Here is a 25,711-nt window from a genome sequence, read left to right on the forward strand (position 1 = left end):
AACCTCTCTCTGCCTCTCTGCTTTGTCTCTCTCTCTCTCTCAACCCTCTCTCTGTCTCTCTGCATTGTCTCTCCCTCTCAACCCTCTCCATGTCTCTCTTCTTTGTCTCTCTCTCAACCCTGTCTGTCCCTACTTTGTCTCTCCCTCTCAACCCTCTCCCTGTCTCTCTGCTTTCTCTCCCCAACCCTGTTCTTTTCTCTGCTTTGTCTCTCTCAACCCTGTCTGTCTCTGTTTTGTCTCTCATTCTCAACTCTCTCTCTGCCTCTCTGCTGTGTTTCTCTCTCAACTCTCTCTCTTTCTCTCTGCTTGTCTCTCCCTCTCAACCCTCTCTCTGCCTCTCTGCTGTGTCTCTCTTTCAACTCTCTATCAATCTCTCTTATTTGTTCCTCTCTCAACCCTCTCTCTGTTTCTCTGCTTTGTCTCTCTCAACACTGTCTGTCTCTGCTTTGTCTTTCTCTCAACTCTCTCTCTTCCTCTCTACTGTGTCTCTCTCTTCCTCTCTGCTTTGTTTCTCTCTCACACCACTCTCTGTCTCTGCCTTGTCTCTCTCTCAACCCTGTCTCTGTCTCTCTGCTTTGTCTCTCTCTCAACCCTCTCTCTATCTCTCTGCTTTGTCTCTCTCTCTCAACCCTCTATTTGTCTCTCTGCTTTGTCTCTCACTCTCAACCCCATCTCTGTCTCTCTGCTTTGTCTCTCTCTCATCTCTCTCCCTGTCTCTCTCTCATCTCTCTCCCTGTCCCTCTGCTTTGTCTCTCTCTCTCAAACGTCTCTCTGACCCTCTGCTTTGTTCCTCTTTCAACCCTGTCTGTCTCTCCTTTGTCTCGCTTTCAACCTTATCTCTATCTCTGCTGTGTCTCTCTCCCAACCTTCTCTCTATCTCTGCTTTGTCTCTCTCTCAACATTATCTCTATCTCTGCTTTGTCTCTCTCTCAACATTCTCTCTATCTCTGCTTTGTCTCTCTCTCAACATTCTCTCTATCTCTACTGTGTCTCGCTCTCAACCTTCTCTCTATCTCTGCTTTGTCTCTCTCTCAACATTATCTCTATCTCTGCATTGTCTCTCTCTCAATCCTCTCTCTGTCTCTCTTCGTTGTCTCTCTCTCTCAACCATCTCTCTGTCTCTGCTTTGTCAATCTCTCAACCCTCTCCCTGTCTCTGCTTTGTCAATCTCTCAACCCTCTCTCTGTCTCTGCTTTGTCAATCTCTCAACGCTCTCTCTGTCTCTTTGCTTGTCTCTCTCTCTCAAATCTCTCTCTGTTTCTCTGCATTGTTTCTCTCTCAACCCTCTTTCTCTCTCTCTCTCTCTCAGCCCTCTCTCTGTCTCTCTCTCAACCTTCTCTCTGTCTCTGTTTTGTCTCTCAACTCTCTCTCTGTTTCTCTGCATTGTTTCTCTCTCAACCCTCTCTTTTTCTCTGCATTGTCTCTCTCTCAATCCTCTCTCTGTCTCTCTTCGTTGTCTCTCTCTCTCAACCATCTCTCTGTCTCTGCTTTGTCAATCTCTCAACCCTCTCTCTGTCTCTGCTTTGTCAATCTCTCAACGCTCTCTCTGTCTCTCTGCTTGTCTCTCTCTCTCAAATCTCTCTCTGTTTCTCTGCATTGTTTCTCTCTCAACCCTCTTTCTCTCTCTCTCTCAGCCCTCTCTCTGTCTCTCTCTCAACCTTCTCTCTGTCTCTGTTTTGTCTCTCAACTCTCTCTCTGTTTCTCTGCATTGTTTCTCTCTCAACCCTCTCTTTTTCTCTGCATTGTCTCTCTCTCAATCCTCTCTCTGTCTCTCTTCGTTGTCTCTCTCTCTCAACCATCTCTCTGTCTCTGCTTTGTCAATCTCTCAACCCTCTCTCTGTCTCTGCTTTGTCAATCTCTCAACCCTCTCCCTGTCTCTGCTTTGTCAATCTCTCAACCCTCTCCCTGTCTCTGCTTTGTCAATCTCTCAACCCTCTCTCTGTCTCTGCTTTGTCAATCTCTCAACCCTCTGTCTCTCTGCTTTGTCTCTCTCTCAACTCTCTCTCTGTTTCTCTGCTTTGTTTCTCTCTCAACCCTCTTTCTCTCTGCTTTGTCTCTCTCTCTCAGCCCTCTCTCTGTCTCTCTGCTTTGTCCGTCTCTCAACCCTTTCTCTTCCTCTCTGCATTTTCTCTCCTCTCCATTCTCTCTCTCCTCTTTCCCTCCTACCATCTAATTACAGTGCTCCCTTGCTCTCTTCTCCATCCTTCTTTAATTTGATCTGCCTCTCCCTCCCTCAATCCCTCCATTTGTCCATCTCTCTGACAGAGTCCTGATGGTGACATGGATGACAGCAGTACTCTTGACCTGAGTGTGAGCCGGGGGCAGCCGGGGGGTCCGGAGGGGAGTGGCACGGTGCTGACCCCCCTGCAGCCCATGTCCACCCAGCGCCAGGCCCTGCTCAACAGCAGCCGCTGCTACCAGATGAGTGAGGCCGACTGCTGGGACCTGCCCGTGGACTACACCAAGATCAAGCGCATCACCGACGACGATCACAAAGAGGTATGGGGAAGGACCGCGGCATTATGGATATTGTATTAATATTTTTTGGGGGTGTTCAACATTCAAATCCATTGAACAGAGTGGTGCTGTATTTTATTTCAATGTTCTCTTACAGTGGATACACAATTCAAAGATGGTTTATACAGAACATATTTTACTCCCTGTGAGCGTTCAATATTCCCGATTGAGCCATAGACAGAACACAGGTAATCATAGCCGCGGGAAGTAGAGGTGCTGAGTGTGCTGCTGCACCCCTGAAAAATCACTAAAGTGGTGTACTGGGTCTTTTCTAGTACTAGTGGAATGATATAGACATCTGTAGCTCGGGCAACAACAAAAAATATCAGCACATATGCTTTGTCAAAAAAGCCAGTTGTATAATTAGGAACATAATCCTGCAGGATTCAAGTGTTGGAATTGTAAGCGTTGTTGCCTTGTCCCTTTCTCTGTGATGTCATTCTTATGGAATCTAGAAAGAACAAAACACTGTCCTCAAACATTTACATCAAACGGTGGAAAGTTATGAGCAAAGACACAAAACATCCATATCAAGTTAAATATTTTTCTTGATCCAGTAACATGAAAACAACCGCTTTTTGTGCAGTATTAATTTACCATCCTTACAAACCACTTAATGTACATTATTGTATTGTACATAGGCTGGTCATCTAGGTTTGTAGACGTTCCATCAACATGAAGAAAAACAATGCAGAATGAAGTACATTCAGACATCAAGTGGTTTGTGATGATGTGGATCAGTTGGTGGAGTATGGTGCGTCCAATGCTATGGTTGTTGGTTTGAATCCAACGGGGGACCCGTATGATAATATATGCACTCACTACTGTAAGATCCTCTGGATGAGAGTGTCTACTGGAATGGAAAAGGAATGAATAGACCATTCCAGTTTTCACATAGGAATGAGTTGCATTTGCAAAGTATTTCAAGAAACTGGAAAACATATATCAAGCAAGTATTTTGATATTCCACAAGTTTTATTAGATGAACTGTTTTGTACAGATACTTATCAGACTCAAGATACAAATACTGGTAAAACATTCAAATACGTTTAATTTAGTAGTAATTCACTAGTGCACTGACCATATGAGCGGACCGATATAGATGTCTTCAGCGCAGACATTTTTTTCTGCAAAAACATCGCAGCACCCCCACCCCCAAACTACTTCCCACGGCTATGCAGGTAATGGTGATTTGATTTGGCTCACCCAGGGGAAAGGGATTATGGGGGTATCCAGTATCCACTGATAGTCTTTCAGTGACATCTAGTGGATGCTGCTGGTACTGCATTCACTTAATGGATGAATCTCAATTGTTTTTCCTTCATACCTCACACCCTGCTTCTCAAGACACAGAGCAGAAGATGAGAGGCAGGGAAGAAAAGAGGAGATGAGGAATCAAGGAAATACAGATTCCAATTAATCAGTGAAGCGCCCTATTGTGGATTCATGGTTGGTGAGATCACAGGAGGTTGGTGGCACCTTAATTGGGGAGGATGGGCTCGTGGTAATGACTGGAGCGGAATTAATGGAATGGTATCAAATACATCAGAATATCAATGCCATTCCATTCATCCCGTTCCAGCCATTAATATGAGCCGTCCTCCCCTCAGCAGCTCCTGTGGGGAGATACATTGAGGAGCAGCAGCATTATATGATTAATGGCTGGTAGATCATCTTTACACCTTGTACTCTGAATCTCTGATATTACACAAAGCAAACCAAGCAGTACATTTATCCATTTGCAGTGTCTGATTGAAAAGCTTGAAGTTGAGGGGTTTAATCGTAAGAGTTATTGGGCTTGCTAATCGAGCATGGATTAAACAATTCCAGTATTTTGTATTTGTATTTATTATGGATCCCGATTAGCAGCTACTCCCGGGGTCCGGCAAAATGAAGGCAGTTTATACAAGTGGAGCATGAGTACACAGATTAAGTGGCGAGGGTTTCTTTGGGAGAATTGCTTTATACATAGGATCTGCTGAGTAATTTAAAAAAATTGGGATGTGAGATGTGCATATGAATTCTAATCATGCAATGAAACGAATCATCTAGGACGTGCAATATGAATCTATGGTCTCCATTGTGACATGATGTAGTCTTCTTTTCTTTCATCCCTCCACCAGGAGGAGGACCTGGACCCGTTCCAGGACCTTCTAGACGAGCATCACTACGGAGGGGACGTGACCATGCCCAGCCCAAAACACAAGTACGCCCCCTGCAAGGAGGGCAAGGAGGAGCTCATCACGTAAGGCCAAAACAAGCTTATTTTCTCATCATCTCGTTACTACTTTACAGCCTTTATTCCTTTACCTAGTGATCATCTTCCTCATCTAATGTTATCATTGTGTGTAATCTAATGTTATCATTGTGTGTAATCTAATGTTATCATTCTGTGTAATCTAATGTCATCATTGTGTGTAATCTAATGTTATCATTGTGTGTAATCTAATGTCATCATTCTGTGTAATTTAAATCAGGGGCGCAACTTTGATTTTAGAAGTGGGGGGGATATAATTATTATTATTATATTCATTATCCAGTCGGATTAACACTCCAAATAGCTTACCCGACCACATGGTCCTAAAGCACACCGTAGCCTCTTTTTGTATCACATTCCATTGATACACCTGGGGGGAACAAAAATGCAATTTCAGAATGTGAGGGGGACATGTCCCTCCGTCCCCAGTGAAAGTTGCACTCCTGAATCTAATGTTATCATTGTGTTATCTTGTGTTATCTACTGTCATCCTTGTGTGTTTGTGTGTTCTCTAGTCTCTCCAGCTACCAGCTAGCTGACAAAAGCATCTGCAGTATGATGATGACCAATGCGCAAGACCTCAAGTAAGCAGAACCTCATTCCTAAAATATCTCTGATATACAGTAGACTTTTGTGAGTTTTATATTTTAGTCTTTAGTTTCACAGCAGACAAATACCCTGATAGACCAATAGCCTGATAGTGTCAATGCTGTCAGCTTTGGTATTACCCTGTCCCCTGTAGTCACGCTCCTTGTCCCCTCTCTGTCCCAGGTGTCCCACTCCAGGATGTGACGGGTCTGGACACATCACTGGGAACTACGCCTCGCACAGGAGGTAGCTTGCACCCCATCATAATGACAACAAAAAAAGACACACAGTATATTCAGCAGCCCCCAACACCTCAGATTGAAATGCAGGGCGGGGCTAGTATATACATATATACAGTGCCTTGCGAAAGTATTCGGCCCCCTTGAAGTTTGCAACCTTTTGCCACATTTCAGGCCTCAAACATAAAGATATAAAACTGTATTTTTTTGTGAAGAATCAACAACAAGTGGGACACAATCATGAAGTGGAACGACATTTATTGGATATTTCAAACTTTTTTAACAAATCAAAAACTGAAAAATTGGGCGTGCAAAATTATTCAGCCCCTTTACTTTCAGTGCAGCAAACTCTCTCCAGAAGTTCAGTGAGGATCTCTGAATGATCCAATGTTGACCTAAATGACTAATGATGATAAATACAATCCACCTGTGTGTAATCAAGTATCCGTATAAATGCACCTGCACTGTGATAGTCTCAGAGGTCCGTTAAAAGCGCAGAGAGCATCATGAAGAACAAGGAACACACCAGGCAGGTCCGAGATACTGTTGTGAAGAAGTTTAAAGCCGGATTTGGATACAAAAAGATTTCCCAAGCTTTAAACATCCCAAGGAGCACTGTGCAAGCGATAATATTGAAATGGAAGGAGTATCAGACCACTGCAAATCTACCAAGACCTGGCCGTCCCTCTAAACTTTCAGCTCATACAAGGAGAAGACTGATCAGAGATGCAGCCAAGAGGCCCATGATCACTCTGGATGAACTGCAGAGATCTACAGCTGAGGTGGGAGACTCTGTCCATAGGACAACAATCAGTCATATATTGCACAAATCTGGCCTTTATGGAAGAGTGGCAAGAAGAAAACCATTTCTTAAAGATATCCATAAAAAGTGTCATTTAAAGTTTGCCACAAGCCACCTGGGAGACACACCAAACATGTGGAAGAAGGTGCTCTGGTCAGATGAAACCAAAATTGAACTTTTTGGCAACAATGCAAAACGTTATGTTTGGCGTAAAAGCAACACAGCTCATCACCCTGAACACAACATCTCCACTGTCAAACATGGTGGTGGCAGCATCATGGTTTGGGCCTGCTTTTCTTCAGCAGGGACAGGGAAGATGGTTAAAATTGATGGGAAGATGAATGGAGCCAAATACAGGACCATTCTGGAAGAAAACCTGATGGAGTCTGCAAAAGACCTGAGACTGGGATGGAGATTTGTCTTCCAACAAGACAATGATCCAAAACATAAAGCAAAATCTACAATGGAATGGTTCAAAAATAAACATATCCAGGTGTTAGAATGGCCAAGTCAAAGTCCAGACCTGAATCCAATCGAGAATCTGTGGAAAGAACTGAAAACTGCTGTTCACAAATGCTCTCCATCCAACCTCACTGAGCTCGAGCTTTTTTGCAAGGAGGAATGGGAAAAAATGTCAGTCTCTCGATGTGCAAAACTGATAGAGACATACCCCAAGCGACTTACAGCTGTAATCGCAGCAAAAGGTGGCGCCACAAAGTATTAACTTAAGGGGGCTGAATAATTTTGCACGCCCAATTTTTCAGTTTTTGATTTGTTAAAAAAGTTTGAAATATCCAATAAATGTCGTTCCACTTCATGATTGTGTCCCACTTGTTGTTGATTGCAAAAGGTCGCAAAGTTCAAGGGGGCCGAATACTTTCGCAAGGCACTGTACTACCGTTCAAAAGTTTGGGGTCACTTAGAAATGTCCTTGTTTTTGAAAGAAAAGCACATTTTTTGTCCATTAAAATAACATCAAATTGATCAGAAACAGAGCTGGAAATGGCTGTTTTTTTAATTGAATATCTACATAGGCGTACCGAGGCCCATTATATCAGCAACCATCACTCCTGTGTTCCAATGGCACATTGTGCCAGCTAATCCAAGTTTATAATTTAAAAGGCTAATTGATCATTAAAAAAAACTTTTGCAATTATGTTAGCACATCTGAAAACTGATGTCCTAATTAAAGAAGCAATAAAACTGTCCTTCTTTAGACTAGTTGAGTATCTCAAGTTTGATTACAGGCTGAAAATGGCCAGAATCAAAAATCTTTCTTATGAAACTCGTCAGTCTATTCTTGTTCGGAGAAATGAAGGCTATTCCAGGCAAGACATTTCCAAGAAACTGAAGATCTCGTACACGGCTGTGTACTACTCCCTTCACAGAACAGCGCAAACTGCCTATAACCAGAATAGAAAGAGGAGTGGGAGGCCCCAGTGCACAACTGAGTAAGAGGACAAGTACATCTAGTTTGAGAACACCAGTCTCAATGTCAACAGTGAAGAGGCGACTCCGGGGATGCTGGCATTCTAGGCAGAGTTCCTCTGTCCAGTGTCTGTGTTCTTTTGCCCATCTTAGTCTTTTATTTTTATTGGCCAGTCTGAGAAATTTTTCTTTTCAACTCTGCTTAGAAGGCCAGCATCCCGGAGTTACCTATTCACCGTTGACGTAGAGACTGGTGTTTTGCGGGTACTATTTAATGAAGCTGCCTGTTGAGGACTTGTGAGGAGTCTGTTTCTCAAACTAGACACTCTAATGTACTTGTCCTCTTGCTCAGTTGTGCACTGGGGCCTCCCACTCCTCTTTCTATTCTGGTTAGCGCCAGTTTGCTCTGTTTTGTGAAGGGAGTAGTACACAGCGTTTTACACCCATGTTGACTCCAATGCTTCCCACAGTTGTGTCAAGTTGGCTGGATGTCCTTTGGATGGTGGACCATTCTTGATACCCACAGGAAACTGTTGAGCGTTGAAAACCCAGCAGCGTTGCAGTTCTTGACACACTCGAACCGGTGCACCTGGCACCTACTACCATACCCTTGTTCAAAGGCACTTCAATCTTTAGTCTTGCCCATCCATGCATTGAATGGCGCACATACACAATCCATGTCTCAAGGCTTAAACATCCTTCTTTAACCTGTCTCCTCCCCTTCATCTACATTGGGTGAAGAGGATTTAAGAGGTGACATCAATAAGGGGTCATAGCTTTCACCTGGATTCACCTGGTCAGTCTGATACAGTATGTCATGGATGTCCTAATGTTTTGTACACCCAGCGTACAGTATATTACATATTTTGTATACCTGATAGCTGGATTGGTGTGTGGATTGTTTAGACTCAGTTCCACTAAGCTCTGATAGTAATTTATAACCGTCTATAAATGTCTTTGTATAGACCCTTTTCCGTACACGACACACTGACGTCATGCATAGATGAGCGCAACTCTAGTCGGGAGTATAAAAGCCATCGACATCTGTGCCCATTCAACATAGCCTAGATTACATTTTTTATTACTTCTAATAAAATGGGGTTCTCATACGCTTACAATTAGGTTTTGATTCTTGCTTACACAGTCACTTAGATTGCATTTGGTTGTGATCTTTGCAAAATAACTATTTAGTTGTTAGCTAGAATGCTAACGCTCATCGATATAGGCTGTAGCAAAAGCTAGCCATTGAGGAATTTTACTGGTTGAAGTTAAGTATAATGTAGTTGACTTTATATAACATTATATTAAGCAGGGCATTCATACAAGCCTTAAAATACCATTACAATCCAAGAGGAGTGAAATTCTCTCATAAAGAAACATCTAAATAGATGCTTTTTTTCTGGCGGTTTATAAGAACTCCCCCTTCAAATCAAATTTGATTGGTCACATACACATATTTAGAAATGGTTTTGTGGGTGTAGCAAAATGCCTGTGTTTCTAGCTCCAACAGTGCAGTAATATCTAACAATTCACAACAATACACACAAATCTAAAAGTAAAAGAATGTAATTAATAAAAATAGAAATATTAGGATGAGCAATGTCGGAATGGCATCGACTAAAATACAGTAGAATAGCTCCAACTTGCACGCATCGCCCTCGTGACACAGAAAGGGCTACATGGTTTGTCTTGAAATCATCTGAAACTGACTTTCCAGATTCTGAGAAGTGATGAACTCCACATGCACTGACGTTGTAATCATACTCTTAAGATGGTAGTGAACTGCACAAGACCTTTCCCCTCTAGTCTGTCAGGCTGTCCACGGGCCAAGAAGAGCGGGATCAAGATACTGCACAGCAAGGAGGACAAGGACGACCAGGAGCCAATCAGGTGTGGCTTTGGAATGGATGGATAGTGTATCGTATCTTGTTAATTTGTCATATTCTCGAAGCCATAGTCCTGTATTTCACCTCATATTTCCCTACAGCCAGGGTGGTACACGTAGTGAGTACAGTACAGTAAGATTATATTTGGTAAAGTATTGCCATAAAATTAAGTGAATATTACCTTCCCGCGAATCATCTACAGTGTCCTTTCAGCAATCACCTCCCAATCTCTGCAAAACTGTTGCTGTTGCTGCCACCTCTATCCCTGCGAGGTTCACTGGATCTACAATATCATCATCATTAACATTGTAATCATAATTAACACTGATCTCCCCACTGCGGGGTGGAGCGGTCCCCAGACACTCATTCTAAATCAGCCCAAATGTCATTCTGAAGGACATACCAATGTAAAAGCACGGGGAAATGTTATAACCTGGGGGTTTTTATTAAGAGTAGCTAATATTTTTCTAGTAATTTCACTGTGAATCCCAGTTAGCAGGGGCAGGTGTGCTGCAGGTGAGGTGAGCAAAGTTGTGACCCCTCCTTTCCCCAGGTGTCCCGTCCCAGGCTGCGACGGACAGGGTCATGTGACGGGGAAGTATGCGTCCCACCGCAGTGCGTCAGGCTGCCCCCTGGCGGCCAAACGGCAGAAGGACGGCTATGTTAACGGCTCCCAGTTTGCCTGGAAGTCCGGGAAGACAGATGGCATGTCGTGCCCAACCCCGGGCTGCGATGGATCGGGACATGTCAGTGGGAGCTTCCTGACACATCGGAGGTGGGTGGAGCTCTGCACAGCTGTGATGTACACAAGCAACTGTATATAAATGTAATCAAGTACCAGATCAAGAATCTAAATGATGTGCTTGAGACCAGGGTTGGAGTCATGTCATGTGATTTTATTCACCAGTCTCTCCGGCTGTCCCCGTGCCACCTCAGCCATGAAGAAAGCCAGAATGACAGGAGTTGAAATGTTGACAATCAAGCAACGGGCAAGCAAAGGTAAGCTAACGCTCTAATACCAGTAGGAACCCTTGACTAGGCCACTAGCTGGTTCACTCAACAAGTATTCAAGCTTAATCAAATCTTAAATTCTATTTCATGTTTCCTTTCTTCTAGGAATAGAAAAAGATGAGGAAATCAAACAGCTGGATGAAGAAATCAAAGATCTAAACGAATCGAACAATCAAGTGGAATCAGACATGATTAAACTTAGGACACAAGTAAGATTCATTCATTATTCATTTGAGATTAATTCATTATTATTAATTATTTATTATAGGTAGTAAGTAATGCTGAGTTTGGGCAAATTTTGAAACAGGTTGCTGGATTAAAGCTTAGACACTGATGTTTCAACCCCCCCAAGTAACGGCGATACGTAAATGGCATGCATATTAGGAAGTGCCTCAGTGTCAGTCAAAACCCTCCTGTCAAACTGAATATCACAGTGCTTCATCTAAATTCAATGTCTTTTTCCCCTTTCCCAGATCACCACTATGGAGACTAACCTGAAGTCCATAGAGGACGAGAACAAAGTGATTGAGCAGCAGAATGACTCCCTACTGCACGAGCTAGCCAACCTCAGCCACTCTCTCATCAACAGCTTAGCTAATATCCAGCTCCCACATATGGTACGTACCAACACAACCTGGCACAACCTGGCCTATAACAGTTACTGTCAGACAAGCACTGTATCAATTAATGATCTAAGCTGCATTTACATTTTCTGGATAAGCACTTTGTGACATCTGAGCTGGATAAGCACTTTGTGACATCTGAGCTGGATAAGCACTTTGTGACATCTGAGATGGACAAGCACTTTGTGACATCTGAGCTGGATAAGCACTTTGTGACATCTGAGCTGGATAAGCACTTTGTGACATCTGAGCTGGATAAGCACTTTGTGACATCTGAGCTGGACAAGCACTTTGTGACATCTGAGCTGGACAAGCACTTTGTGACATCTGAGCTGGATAAGCACTTTGTGGCATCTGAGATGGACAAGCACTTTGTGACATCTGAGCTGGATAAGCACTTTGTGACATTTGAGCTGGATAAGCACTTTGTGATATCTGAGATGGACAAGCACTTATGCCATAGGAATAAAGAAAAGGGTTACGGGGAATAGGGTGTGGGGTTAGGGAGTAAAGAGATAGTAGATGGTACACTTGAGAGCATGCCAATTTCATGTTCCATAATTGGAAGTGTGTTGAAACCATTGAGCTATAAAAGAACGGTTGAAACCCAGGGCCATTTGCATTTGATTAGTCAATGTAACCGAGTTAAAACAAGACATGGTCATATCATGATATCGGCTTATTCCACTCATTCTACCAAATTGGATATGTTTATTTCCATAGTGATTGTTTGCTGATGCCTGAAATGGAACACTTGAAACATATGAAAATATACATCTTATGTAATGCTGTAAAAATCATTGCAAGGAGTAACTGACATAAGGGCAGACTCCAATGAAATAGTTGGGTTTCCTCATCTGCTTCTTTCTGTTTGTCACTTGTTTTCTCAGCTGTTCATGGGCTTCTGTGCTACAAAACTTACCTTACAGACTAGTAATTACTAATGCCCCCCCCCCCACCCCCCGCTGCCTTGTTGTGTCATGTGCCGGTATTATCCAATAACACCTCTTGTGTATGAAGACGAACAGGGCTGATTGGATACTTCCCGATCTAAAAGGCACCAAAGTTGCTTATTAATAACTGAAATCCCTCCCTCTGAATATGGCTCACTGTTCGCCACCCATTCCCACGAGGGGATCACGTTTTATTAGGGTTATAACGCATTTTGTTAGTGTGGAGCCATATCCGTTTGTGCCTTAGCTAACTGATATAGTCATTGTTATGCCAAACGTCATGATGTGACAACAACTATTAGCAAAACAGCACAAAAAGATCTGCGACCAGGCTAGAATGTTGCTCCTTTTTGTACAGCAGGCTAATAGAATTCTATCTCTATTCTCTTCACACCTCTTCCTGTAGAAACCGATGCCACAGAAAGAGGCCCCAGTTAAACATAGCTGCTGTTTACAGATGCCCCACAGAGTAAGAGATTCCATTTCATAGTCTAATTTTTATCCTTTAATCCTGCACTATCATCACCTTCCTCCCTTTAGTGTTCCTCCTATACTCGTGAACACTCTGTGTATGCATCACAATTATCCATACATGTGGCTGCGTTATACTATGATTCAAGTGTCCCATGACATCAGGCAGTGGTCATGTTGGAGTAACACAACAAGCCATATTTAAACTGTATTATAACCCAGTTATAGGACCAAGTTTGTTCAGTCCGCTTTTGCATATTCAATGTCTCTTTGTCTTCTCCTGTCACATTGTGTCTTCCTGTCTGAGAAATGGCTCCCACAACTCCCACGTTACATTAGCTAATTTATGTATGTAATGTCATCATTTCCTCTGCATAAGCTAAGCATCAAACATCTATCCATTCCATGAGATGCTCTAAATAATCTACACTGACTCAGGATGGTTTGGAGTTGCATTAGATTAACTGTACTGTACTTATGACCATGTATATTGTCAGATTGTATATACACACTTAGTACAACCCAACTACACTGTGTTAGTACAAACCCACTATACTGTGTTAGTACAACCCCACTATACAACCCCACTATACTGTGTAGGTACAAACCCACTATACAACCCCACTATACTGTGTTAGTACAACCCCACTATACTGTGTTAGTATAACCCCACTATACTGTGTTAGTACAACCCCACTACACTGTGTTAGTACAACCCCACTATACTGTGTTAGTATAACCCCACTATACTGTGTTACTACAACCCCACTATACTGTGTTAGTGTAACCCCATCATACTGTGTTAGTATAACCCCACTATACTGTGTTAGTACAACCCCAATATACTGTGTTAGTATAACCCCAAAATTCTGTGTTAGTATAACCCCAATATACTGTGTTAGTACAACCCCACTATACTGTGTTAGTACAACCCCACTATACAACCCCACTATACTGTGTTAGTACAACCCCACTATACTGTGTTAGTATAACCCCAATATACTGTGTTAGTACAACCCAACTATACTGTGTTAGTACAACCCAACTATACTGTGTTAGTACAACCCAACTATACTGTGTTAGTACAACCCAACTATACTGTGTTAGTACAACCCCACTATACTGTGTTAGTATAACCCCAATATACTGTGTTAGTACAACCCAACTATACTGTGTTAGTACAACCCAACTATACTGTGTTAGTACAACCCAACTATACTGTGTTAGTACAACCCAACTATACTGTGTTAGTACAACCCCACTATACTATGTTAGTACAACCCCACCATACTGTGTTAGTACAACCCCACTATACAACCCCACTATACTGTGTTAGTACAACCCCAATATACTGTGTTACTACAACCTCACTATACTGTGTTAGTACAACCTCACTATACTGTGTTAGTACAACCCCACTATACTGTGTTAGTACAACCCCACCATACTGTGTTAGTACAACCCCACTATACAACCCCACTATACTGTGTTAGTACAACCCCACTATACAACCCCACTATACTGTGTTAGTACAACCCCAATATACTGTGTTAGTACAACCTCACTATACTGTGTTAGTACAACCTCACTATACTGTGTTAGTACAACCCAACTATACAACCTCACTATACTGTGTTAGTACAACCCCACTATACTATGTTAGTACAACCTCACTATACTGTGTTAGTACAACCCCACCATACTGTGTTAGTACAACCCCACTATACAACCCCACTATACTGTGTTAGTACAACCCCACTATACAACCCCACTATACTGTGTTAGTACAACCTCACTATACTGTGTTAGTACAACCTCACTATACTGTGTTAGTACAACCCCACTATACTGTGTTAGTACAACCCCGCTATACTGTGTTAGTACAACCCCACTATACAACCCCACTATACTGAGTTAGTTCAACCCCACTATACAACCTCACTATACTGTGTTAGTACAACCTCACTATACTGTGTTAGTACAACCCAACTATACAACCTCACTATACTGTGTTAGTACAACCCCACTATACTATGTTAGTACAACCTCACTATACTGTGTTAGTACAACCCCACCATACTGTGTTAGTACAACCCCACTATACAACCCCACTATACTGTGTTAGTACAACCCCAATATACTGTGTTAGTACAACCTCACTATACTGTGTTAGTACAACCTCACTATACTGTGTTAGTACAACCCCACTATACTGTGTTAGTACAACCCCGCTATACTGTGTTAGTACAACCCCACTATACAACCCCACTATACTGAGTTAGTTCAACCCCACTATACAACCTCACTATACTGTGTTAGTACAACCCCACTATACTGTGTTAGTACAACCCCACTATACTGTGTTAGTATAACCCCACTATACTGTGTTAGTACAACCCCACTATACTGTGTTAGTATAACCCCACTATACTGTGTTACTACAACCCCACTATACTGTGTTAGTATAACCCCATCATACTGTGTTAGTATAACCCCACTATACTGTGTTAGTACAACCCCAATATACTGTGTTAGTATAACCCCAAAAGTATGTGTTAGTATAACCCCAATATACTGTGTTAGTACAACCCCACTATACTGTGTTAGTACAACCCCACTATACAACCCCACTATACTGTGTTAGTACAACCCCACTATACTGTGTTAGTATAACCCCAATATACTGTGTTAGTACAACCCAACTATACTGTGTTAGTACAACCCAACTATACTGTGCTAGTACAACCCAACTATACTGTGTTAGTACAACCCAACTATACTGTGTTAGTACAACCCCAATATACTGTGTTAGTATAACCCCAATATACTGTGTTAGTACAACCGCACTATACTGTGTTAGTACAACCCCACTATACTGTGTTAGTATAACCCCAATATACTGTGTTAGTACAACCCAACTATACTGTGTTAGTACAACCCAACTATACTGTGTTAGTACAACCCAACTATACTGTGTTAGTACAACCCAACTATACTGTGTTAGTACAACCCCACTATACAACCCAACTATACAACCTCACTATACTGTGTTAGTACAACCCCACTATACTATGTTAGTACAACCTCACTATACTGTGTTAGTACAACCCCACCATACTGTGTTAGTACAACCCCACTATACAACCCCACTATACTGTGTTAGTACAACCCCACTATACAACCCCACTATACTGTGTTAGTACAACCCCAATATACTGTGTTAGTACAACCTCACTATACTGTGTTAGTACAACCTCACTATACTGTGTTAGTACAACCCCTCTATACTGTGTTAGTACAACCCCACTATACTATGTTAGTACAACCTCACTATACTGTGTTAGTACAACCCCACCATACTGTGTTAGTACAACCCCACTATACAACCCCACTATACTGTGTTAGTTCAACCCCACTATACAACCCCACTATACTGTGTTAGTACAACCCCACTATACTGTGTTAGTACAACCCCACTATACTATGTTAGTACAACCTCACTATACTGTATTAGTACAACCCCACCATACTGTGTTAGTACAACCCACTATACAACCCCACTATACTGTGTTAGTACAACCCCACCATACTGTGTTAGTACAACCCCACTATACAACCCCACTATACTGTGTTAGTACAACCCAAATATACAACCCCACTATACTGTGTTAGTACAACCCCACTATACTGTGTTAGTACAACCCCACTATAATGTGTTAGTATAACCCCAATATACTGTGTTAGTACAACCCAACTATACTGTGTTAGTACAACCCAACTATACTGTGTTAGTACAACCCCACTATACTGTGTTAGTATAACCCCACTATACTGTGTTAGTATAACCCCACTATACTGTGTTAGTACAACCCCACTATACTGTGTTAGTACAACCCCACTATACTGTGTTAGTACAACCCCACTATACAACCTCACTATACTGTGTTAGTACAGCCCCACTATACTGTGTTAGTATAACCCCACTATACTGTGTTAGTACAACCCCAATATACAACCCCACTATACTGTGTTAGTACAACCCCACCATACTGTGTTAGTACAACCCCACTATACTGTGTTAGTACAACCCCACTATACTGTGTTAGTACAACCCCACTATACTGTGTTAGTACAACCCCACTATACTGTGTTAGTACAACCCCACTATACTGTGTTAGTATAACCCCAATATACTGTGTTAGTACAACCCCACTATACAACCCAACTATACAACCTCACTATACTGTGTTAGTACAACCCCACTATACTATGTTAGTACAACCTCACTATACTGTGTTAGTACAACCCCACTATACTGTGTTAGTACAACCCCACTATACTGTGTTAGTATAACCCCAATATACTGTGTTAGTACAACCCCACTATACAACCCAACTATACAACCTCACTATACTGTGTTAGTACAACCCCACTATACTATGTTAGTACAACCTCACTATACTGTGTTAGTACAACCCCACCATACTGTGTTAGTACAACCCCACTATACAACCCCACTATACTGTGTTAGTACAACCCCACTATACAACCCCACTATACTGTGTTAGTACAACCCCAATATACTGTGTTAGTACAACCTCACTATACTGTGTTAGTACAACCTCACTATACTGTGTTAGTACAACCCCTCTATACTGTGTTAGTACAACCCCACTATACTGTGTTAGTACAACCCCGCTATACTGTGTTAGTACAACCCCACTATACTGTGTTAGTACAACCTCACTATACTGTGTTAGTACAACCTCACTATACTGTGTTAGTACAACCCAACTATACAACCTCACTATACTGTGTTAGTACAACCCCACTATACTATGTTAGTACAACCTCACTATACTGTGTTAGTACAACCCCACCATACTGTGTTAGTACAACCCCACTATACAACCCCACTATACTGTGTTAGTACAACCCCACTATACAACCCCACTATACTGTGTTAGTACAACCCCAATATACTGTGTTAGTACAACCTCACTATACTGTGTTAGTACAACCTCACTATACTGTGTTAGTACAACCCCACTATACTGTGTTAGTACAACCCCGCTATACTGTGTTAGTACAACCCCACTATACAACCCCACTATACTGAGTTAGTTCAACCCCACTATACAACCTCACTATACTGTGTTAGTACAACCTCACTATACTGTGTTAGTACAACCCAACTATACAACCTCACTATACTGTGTTAGTACAACCTCACTATACTGTGTTAGTACAACCCCACTATACTGTGTTAGTACAACCCCGCTATACTGTGTTAGTACAACCCCACTATACAACCCCACTATACTGAGTTAGTTCAACCCCACTATACAACCTCACTATACTGTGTTAGTACAACCCCACTATACTGTGTTAGTACAACCCCACTATACTGTGTTAGTATAACCCCACTATACTGTGTTAGTACAACCCCACTATACTGTGTTAGTATAACCCCACTATACTGTGTTACTACAACCCCACTATACTGTGTTAGTATAACCCCATCATACTGTGTTAGTATAACCCCACTATACTGTGTTAGTACAACCCCAATATACTGTGTTAGTATAACCCCAAAAGTCTGTGTTAGTATAACCCCAATATACTGTGTTAGTACAACCCCACTATACTGTGTTAGTACAACCCCACTATACAACCCCACTATACTGTGTTAGTACAACCCCACTATACTGTGTTAGTATAACCCCAATATACTGTGTTAGTACAACCCAACTATACTGTGTTAGTACAACCCAACTATACTGTGTTAGTACAACCCAACTATACTGTGTTAGTACAACCCAACTATACTGTGTTAGTACAACCCCAATATACTGTGTTAGTATAACCCCAATATACTGTGTTAGTACAACCCCACTATACTGTGTTAGTACAACCCCACTATACTGTGTTAGTATAACCCCAATATACTGTGTTAGTACAACCCAACTATACTGTGTTAGTACAACCCAACTATACTGTGTTAGTACAACCCAACTATACTGTGTTAGTACAACCCAACTATACTGTGTTAGTACAACCCCACTATACAACCCAACTATACAACCTCACTATACTGTGTTAGTACAACCCCACTATACTATGTTAGTACAACCTCACTATACTGTGTTAGTACAACACCACCATACTGTGTTAGTACAACCCCACTATACAACCCCACTATACTGTGTTAGTACAACCCCACTATACAACCCCACTATACTGTGTTAGTACAACCCCAATATACTGTGTTAGTACAACCTCACTATACTGTGTTAGTACAACCTCACTATACTGTGTTAGTACAACCCCTCTATACTGTGTTAGTACAACCCCACTATACTATGTTAGTACAACCTCACTATACTGTGTTAGTACAACCCCACCATACTGTGTTAGTACAACCCCACTATACAACCCCACTATACTGTGTTAGTACAACCCCACTATACAACCCCACTATACTGTGTTAGTACAACCCCACTATACTGTGTTAGTACAACCCCACTATACTATGTTAGTACAACCTCACTATACTGTATTAGTACAACCCCACCATACTGTGTTAGTACAACCCACTATACAACCCCACTATACTGTGTTAGTACAACCCCACCATACTGTGTTAGTACAACCCCACTATACAACCCCACTATACTGTGTTAGTACAACCCAAATATACAACCCCACTATACTGTGTTAGTACAACCCCACTATACAACCCCACTATACTGTGTTAGTATAACCCCACTATACTGTGTTAGTACAACCCCACTATAATGTGTTAGTATAACCCCAATATACTGTGTTAGTACAACCCAACTATACTGTGTTAGTACAACCCAACTATACTGTGTTAGTACAACCCCAATATACTGTGTTAGTACAACCCCACTATACTGTGTTAGTACAACCCCACTATACAACCCCACTATACTGTGTTAGTACAACCCCACTATACTGTGTTAGTATAACCCCAATATACTGTGTTAGTACAACACAACTATACTGTGTTAGTACAACCCAACTATACTGTGTTAGTACAACCCAACTATACTATGTTAGTACAACCCCACTATACTGTGTTAGTATAACCCCAATATACTGTGTTAGTACAACCCAACTATACTGTGTTAGTACAACCCAACTATACTGTGTTAGTACAACCCAACTATACTGTGTTAGTACAACCCAACTATACTGTGTTAGTACAACCCCACTATACAACCCAACTATACAACCTCACTATACTGTGTTAGTACAACCCCACTATACTATGTTAGTACAACCTCACTATACTGTGTTAGTACAACCCCACCATACTGTGTTAGTACAACCCCACTATACAACCCCACTATACTGTGTTAGTACAACCCCACTATACAACCCCACTATACTGTGTTAGTACAACCCAAATATACTGTGTTAGTACAACCTCACTATACTGTGTTAGTACAACCTCACTATACTGTGTTAGTACAACCTCACTATACTGTGTTAGTACAACCTCACTATACTGTGTTAGTACAACCCCTCTATACTGTGTTAGTACAACCCCACTATACTGTGTTAGTACAACCCCGCTATACTGTGTTAGTACAACCCCACTATACTGTGTTAGTACAACCTCACTATACTGTGTTAGTACAACCTCACTATACTGTGTTAGTACAACCCAACTATACAACCTCACTATACTGTGTTAGTACAACCCCACTATACTATGTTAGTACAACCTCACTATACTGTGTTAGTACAACCCCACCATACTGTGTTAGTACAACCCCACTATACAACCCCACTATACTGTGTTAGTACAACCCCACTATACAACCCCACTATACTGTGTTAGTACAACCCCAATATACTGTGTTAGTACAACCTCACTATACTGTGTTAGTACAACCTCACTATACTGTGTTAGTACAACCCCACTATACTGTGTTAGTACAACCCCGCTATACTGTGTTAGTACAACCCCACTATACAACCCCACTATACTGAGTTAGTTCAACCCCACTATACAACCTCACTATACTGTGTTAGTACAACCTCACTATACTGTGTTAGTACAACCCAACTATACAACCTCACTATACTGTGTTAGTACAACCTCACTATACTGTGTTAGTACAACCCCACTATACTGTGTTAGTACAACCCCGCTATACTGTGTTAGTACAACCCCACTATACAACCCCACTATACTGAGTTAGTTCAACCCCACTATACAACCTCACTATACTGTGTTAGTACAACCCCACTATACTGTGTTAGTACAACCCCACTATACTGTGTTAGTATAACCCCACTATACTGTGTTAGTACAACCCCACTATACTGTGTTAGTATAACCCCACTATACTGTGTTACTACAACCCCACTATACTGTGTTAGTATAACCCCATCATACTGTGTTAGTATAACCCCACTATACTGTGTTAGTACAACCCCAATATACTGTGTTAGTATAACCCCAAAAGTCTGTGTTAGTATAACCCCAATATACTGTGTTAGTACAACCCCACTATACTGTGTTAGTACAACCCCACTATACAACCCCACTATACTGTGTTAGTACAACCCCACTATACTGTGTTAGTATAACCCCAATATACTGTGTTAGTACAACCCAACTATACTGTGTTAGTACAACCCAACTATACTGTGTTAGTACAACCCAACTATACTGTGTTAGTACAACCCAACTATACTGTGTTAGTACAACCCCAATATACTGTGTTAGTATAACCCCAATATACTGTGTTAGTACAACCCCACTATACTGTGTTAGTACAACCCCACTATACTGTGTTAGTATAACCCCAATATACTGTGTTAGTACAACCCAACTATACTGTGTTAGTACAACCCAACTATACTGTGTTAGTACAACCCAACTATACTGTGTTAGTACAACCCAACTATACTGTGTTAGTACAACCCCACTATACAACCCAACTATACAACCTCACTATACTGTGTTAGTACAACCCCACTATACTATGTTAGTACAACCTCACTATACTGTGTTAGTACAACCCCACCATACTGTGTTAGTACAACCCCACTATACAACCCCACTATACTGTGTTAGTACAACCCCACTATACAACCCCACTATACTGTGTTAGTACAACCCCAATATACTGTGTTAGTACAACCTCACTATACTGTGTTAGTACAACCTCACTATACTGTGTTAGTACAACCCCTCTATACTGTGTTAGTACAACCCCACTATACTATGTTAGTACAACCTCACTATACTGTGTTAGTACAACCCCACCATACTGTGTTAGTACAACCCCACTATACAACCCCACTATACTGTGTTAGTACAACCCCACTATACAACCCCACTATACTGTGTTAGTACAACCCCACTATACTGTGTTAGTACAACCCCACTATACTATGTTAGTACAACCTCACTATACTGTATTAGTACAACCCCACCATACTGTGTTAGTACAACCCACTATACAACCCCACTATACTGTGTTAGTACAACCCCACCATACTGTGTTAGTACAACCCCACTATACAACCCCACTATACTGTGTTAGTACAACCCAAATATACAACCCCACTATACTGTGTTAGTACAACCCCACTATACAACCCCACTATACTGTGTTAGTATAACCCCACTATACTGTGTTAGTACAACCCCACTATAATGTGTTAGTATAACCCCAATATACTGTGTTAGTACAACCCAACTATACTGTGTTAGTACAACCCAACTATACTGTGTTAGTACAACCCCACTATACTGTGTTAGTATAACCCCACTATACTGTGTTAGTATAACCCCACTATACTGTGTTAGTACAACCCCACTATACTGTGTTAGTACAACCCCACTATACTGTGTTAGTACAACCCCACTATACAACCTCACTATACTGTGTTAGTACAGCCCCACTATACTGTGTTAGTATAACCCCACTATACTGTGTTAGTACAACCCCAATATACAACCCCACTATACTGTGTTAGTACAACCCCACCATACTGTGTTAGTACAACCCCACTATACTGTGTTAGTACAACCCCACTATACTGTGTTAGTACAACCCCACTATACTGTGTTAGTACAACCCCACTATACTGTGTTAGTACAACCCCACTATACTGTGTTAGTATAACCCCAATATACTGTGTTAGTACAACCCCACTATACAACCCAACTATACAACCTCACTATACTGTGTTAGTACAACCCCACTATACTATGTTAGTACAACCTCACTATACTGTGTTAGTACAACCCCACTATACTGTGTTAGTACAACCCCACTATACTGTGTTAGTATAACCCCAATATACTGTGTTAGTACAACCCCACTATACAACCCAACTATACAACCTCACTATACTGTGTTAGTACAACCCCACTATACTATGTTAGTACAACCTCACTATACTGTGTTAGTACAACCCCACCATACTGTGTTAGTACAACCCCACTATACAACCCCACTATACTGTGTTAGTACAACCCCACTATACAACCCCACTATACTGTGTTAGTACAACCCCAATATACTGTGTTAGTACAACCTCACTATACTGTGTTAGTACAACCTCACTATACTGTGTTAGTACAACCCCTCTATACTGTGTTAGTACAACCCCGCTATACTGTGTTAGTACAACCCCACTATACAACCCCACTATACTGAGTTAGTTCAACCCCACTATACAACCCCACTATACTGTGTTAGTACAACCCCACTATACTGTGTTAGTATAACCCCACTATACTGTGTTAGTACAACCCCACTATACTGTGTTAGTATAACCCCACTATACTGTGTTACTACAACCCCACTATACTGTGTTAGTATAACCCCATCATACTGTGTTAGTATAACCCCACTATACTGTGTTAGTACAACCCCAATATACTGTGTTAGTATAACCCCAAAATTCTGTGTTAGTATAACCCCAATATACTGTGTTAGTACAACCCCACTATACTGTGTTAGTACAACCCCACTATACAACCCCACTATACTGTGTTAGTACAACCCCACTATACTGTGTTAGTATAACCCCAATATACTGTGTTAGTACAACCCAACTATACTGTGTTAGTACAACCCAACTATACTGTGTTAGTACAACCCAACTATACTGTGTTAGTACAACCCCACTATACTGTGTTAGTATAACCCCAATATACTGTGTTAGTACAACCCAACTATACTGTGTTAGTACAACCCAACTATACTGTGTTAGTACAACCCAACTATACTGTGTTAGTACAACCCAACTATACTGTGTTAGTACAACCCCACTATACAACCCAACTATACAACCTCACTATACTGTGTTAGTACAACCCCACTATACTATGTTAGTACAACCTCACTATACTGTGTTAGTACAACCCCACCATACTGTGTTAGTACAACCCCACTATACAACCCCACTATACTGTGTTAGTACAACCCCACTATACAACCCCACTATACTGTGTTAGTACAACCCAAATATACTGTGTTAGTACAACCTCACTATACTGTGTTAGTACAACCTCACTATACTGTGTTAGTACAACCCCTCTATACTGTGTTAGTACAACCCCACTATACTATGTTAGTACAACCTCACTATACTGTGTTAGTACAACCCCACCATACTGTGTTAGTACAACCCCACTATACAACCCCACTATACTGTGTTAGTACAACCCCACTATACAACCCCACTATACTGTGTTAGTACAACCCCACTATACTGTGTTAGTACAACCCCACTATACTATGTTAGTAAAACCTCACTATACTGTATTAGTACAACCCCACCATACTGTGTTAGTACAACCCCACTATACAACCCCACTATACTGTGTTAGTACAACCCCACCATACTGTGTTAGTACAACCCCACTATACAACCCCACTATACTGTGTTAGTACAACCCAAATGTACAACCCCACTATACTGTGTTAGTACAACCCCACTATACAACCCCACTATACTGTGTTAGTATAACCCCACTATACTGTGTTAGTACAACCCCACTATAATGTGTTAGTATAACCCCAATATACTGTGTTAGTACAACCCAACTATACTGTGTTGGTACAACCCAACTATACTGTGTTAGTACAACCCCACTATACTGTGTTAGTATAACCCCACTATACTGTGTTAGTATAACCCCACTATACTGTGTTAGTACAACCCCACTATACTGTGTTAGTACAACCCCACTATACTGTGTTAGTACAACCCCACTATACAACCTCACTATACTGTGTTAGTACAGCCCCACTATACTGTGTTAGTATAACACCACTATACTGTGTTAGTTCAACCCCAATATACAACCCCACCATACTGTGTTAGTACAACCCCACCATACTGTGTTAGTACAACCCCACTATACTGTGTTAGTACAACCCCACTATACTGTGTTAGTACAACCCCACTATACTGTGTTAGTACAACCCCACTATACTGTGTAAGTACAACCCCACTATACTGTGTTAGTATAACCCCAATATACTGTGTTAGTACAACCTCACTATACTGTGTTAGTACAACCCAACTATACAACCCCACTATACTGTGTTAGTACAACCCAACTATACAACCTCACTATACTGTGTTAGTACAACCCCACTATACTATGCTAGTACAACCTCACTATACTGTGTTAGTACAACCCCACCATACTGTGTTAGTACAACCCCACTATACAACCCCACTATACTGTGTTAGTACAACCCAAATATACAACCCCACTATACTGTGTTAGTACAACCCCACTATACAACCCCACTATACTGTGTTAGTACAACCCCAATATACTGTGTTAGTACAACCTCACTATACTGTGTTAGTACAACCTCACTATACTGTGTTAGTACAACCCCTCTATACTGTGTTAGTACAACC

The 25,711-nt window shown here is 41.4% G+C and overlaps 1 protein-coding gene across 6 annotated transcripts in view; it reads left to right on the top strand.

The window, feature by feature from the left end:
- The window catches only part of LOC139407341 (myelin transcription factor 1-like protein), a 131,269-nt gene that overhangs the window by 98,348 nt on the left and 7,210 nt on the right, over window positions 1-25,711 (top strand). For 3 of the 6 annotated variants that reach the window (XM_071151049.1, XM_071151051.1, XM_071151053.1), the window contains exons 13-22: window positions 2,266-2,499; window positions 4,614-4,762; window positions 5,290-5,358; window positions 5,546-5,608; window positions 9,638-9,721; window positions 10,271-10,492; window positions 10,625-10,716; window positions 10,834-10,937; window positions 11,202-11,345; window positions 12,711-12,773. In XM_071151049.1, the coding sequence (XP_071007150.1) occupies window positions 2,266-2,499; window positions 4,614-4,762; window positions 5,290-5,358; window positions 5,546-5,608; window positions 9,638-9,721; window positions 10,271-10,492; window positions 10,625-10,716; window positions 10,834-10,937; window positions 11,202-11,345; window positions 12,711-12,773 (1,224 nt within the window). The remainder of the gene's footprint in view (window positions 1-2,265; window positions 2,500-4,613; window positions 4,763-5,289; window positions 5,359-5,545; window positions 5,609-9,637; window positions 9,722-10,270; window positions 10,493-10,624; window positions 10,717-10,833; window positions 10,938-11,201; window positions 11,346-12,710; window positions 12,774-25,711) is intronic. The other 3 variants (XM_071151052.1, XM_071151054.1, XM_071151050.1) reach the window with 2 other exon arrangements.

Source organism: Oncorhynchus clarkii, chromosome 4 (genome assembly GCF_045791955.1).
Source record: "Oncorhynchus clarkii lewisi isolate Uvic-CL-2024 chromosome 4, UVic_Ocla_1.0, whole genome shotgun sequence".
Taxonomy (NCBI): Eukaryota; Metazoa; Chordata; class Actinopteri; order Salmoniformes; family Salmonidae; genus Oncorhynchus; species Oncorhynchus clarkii.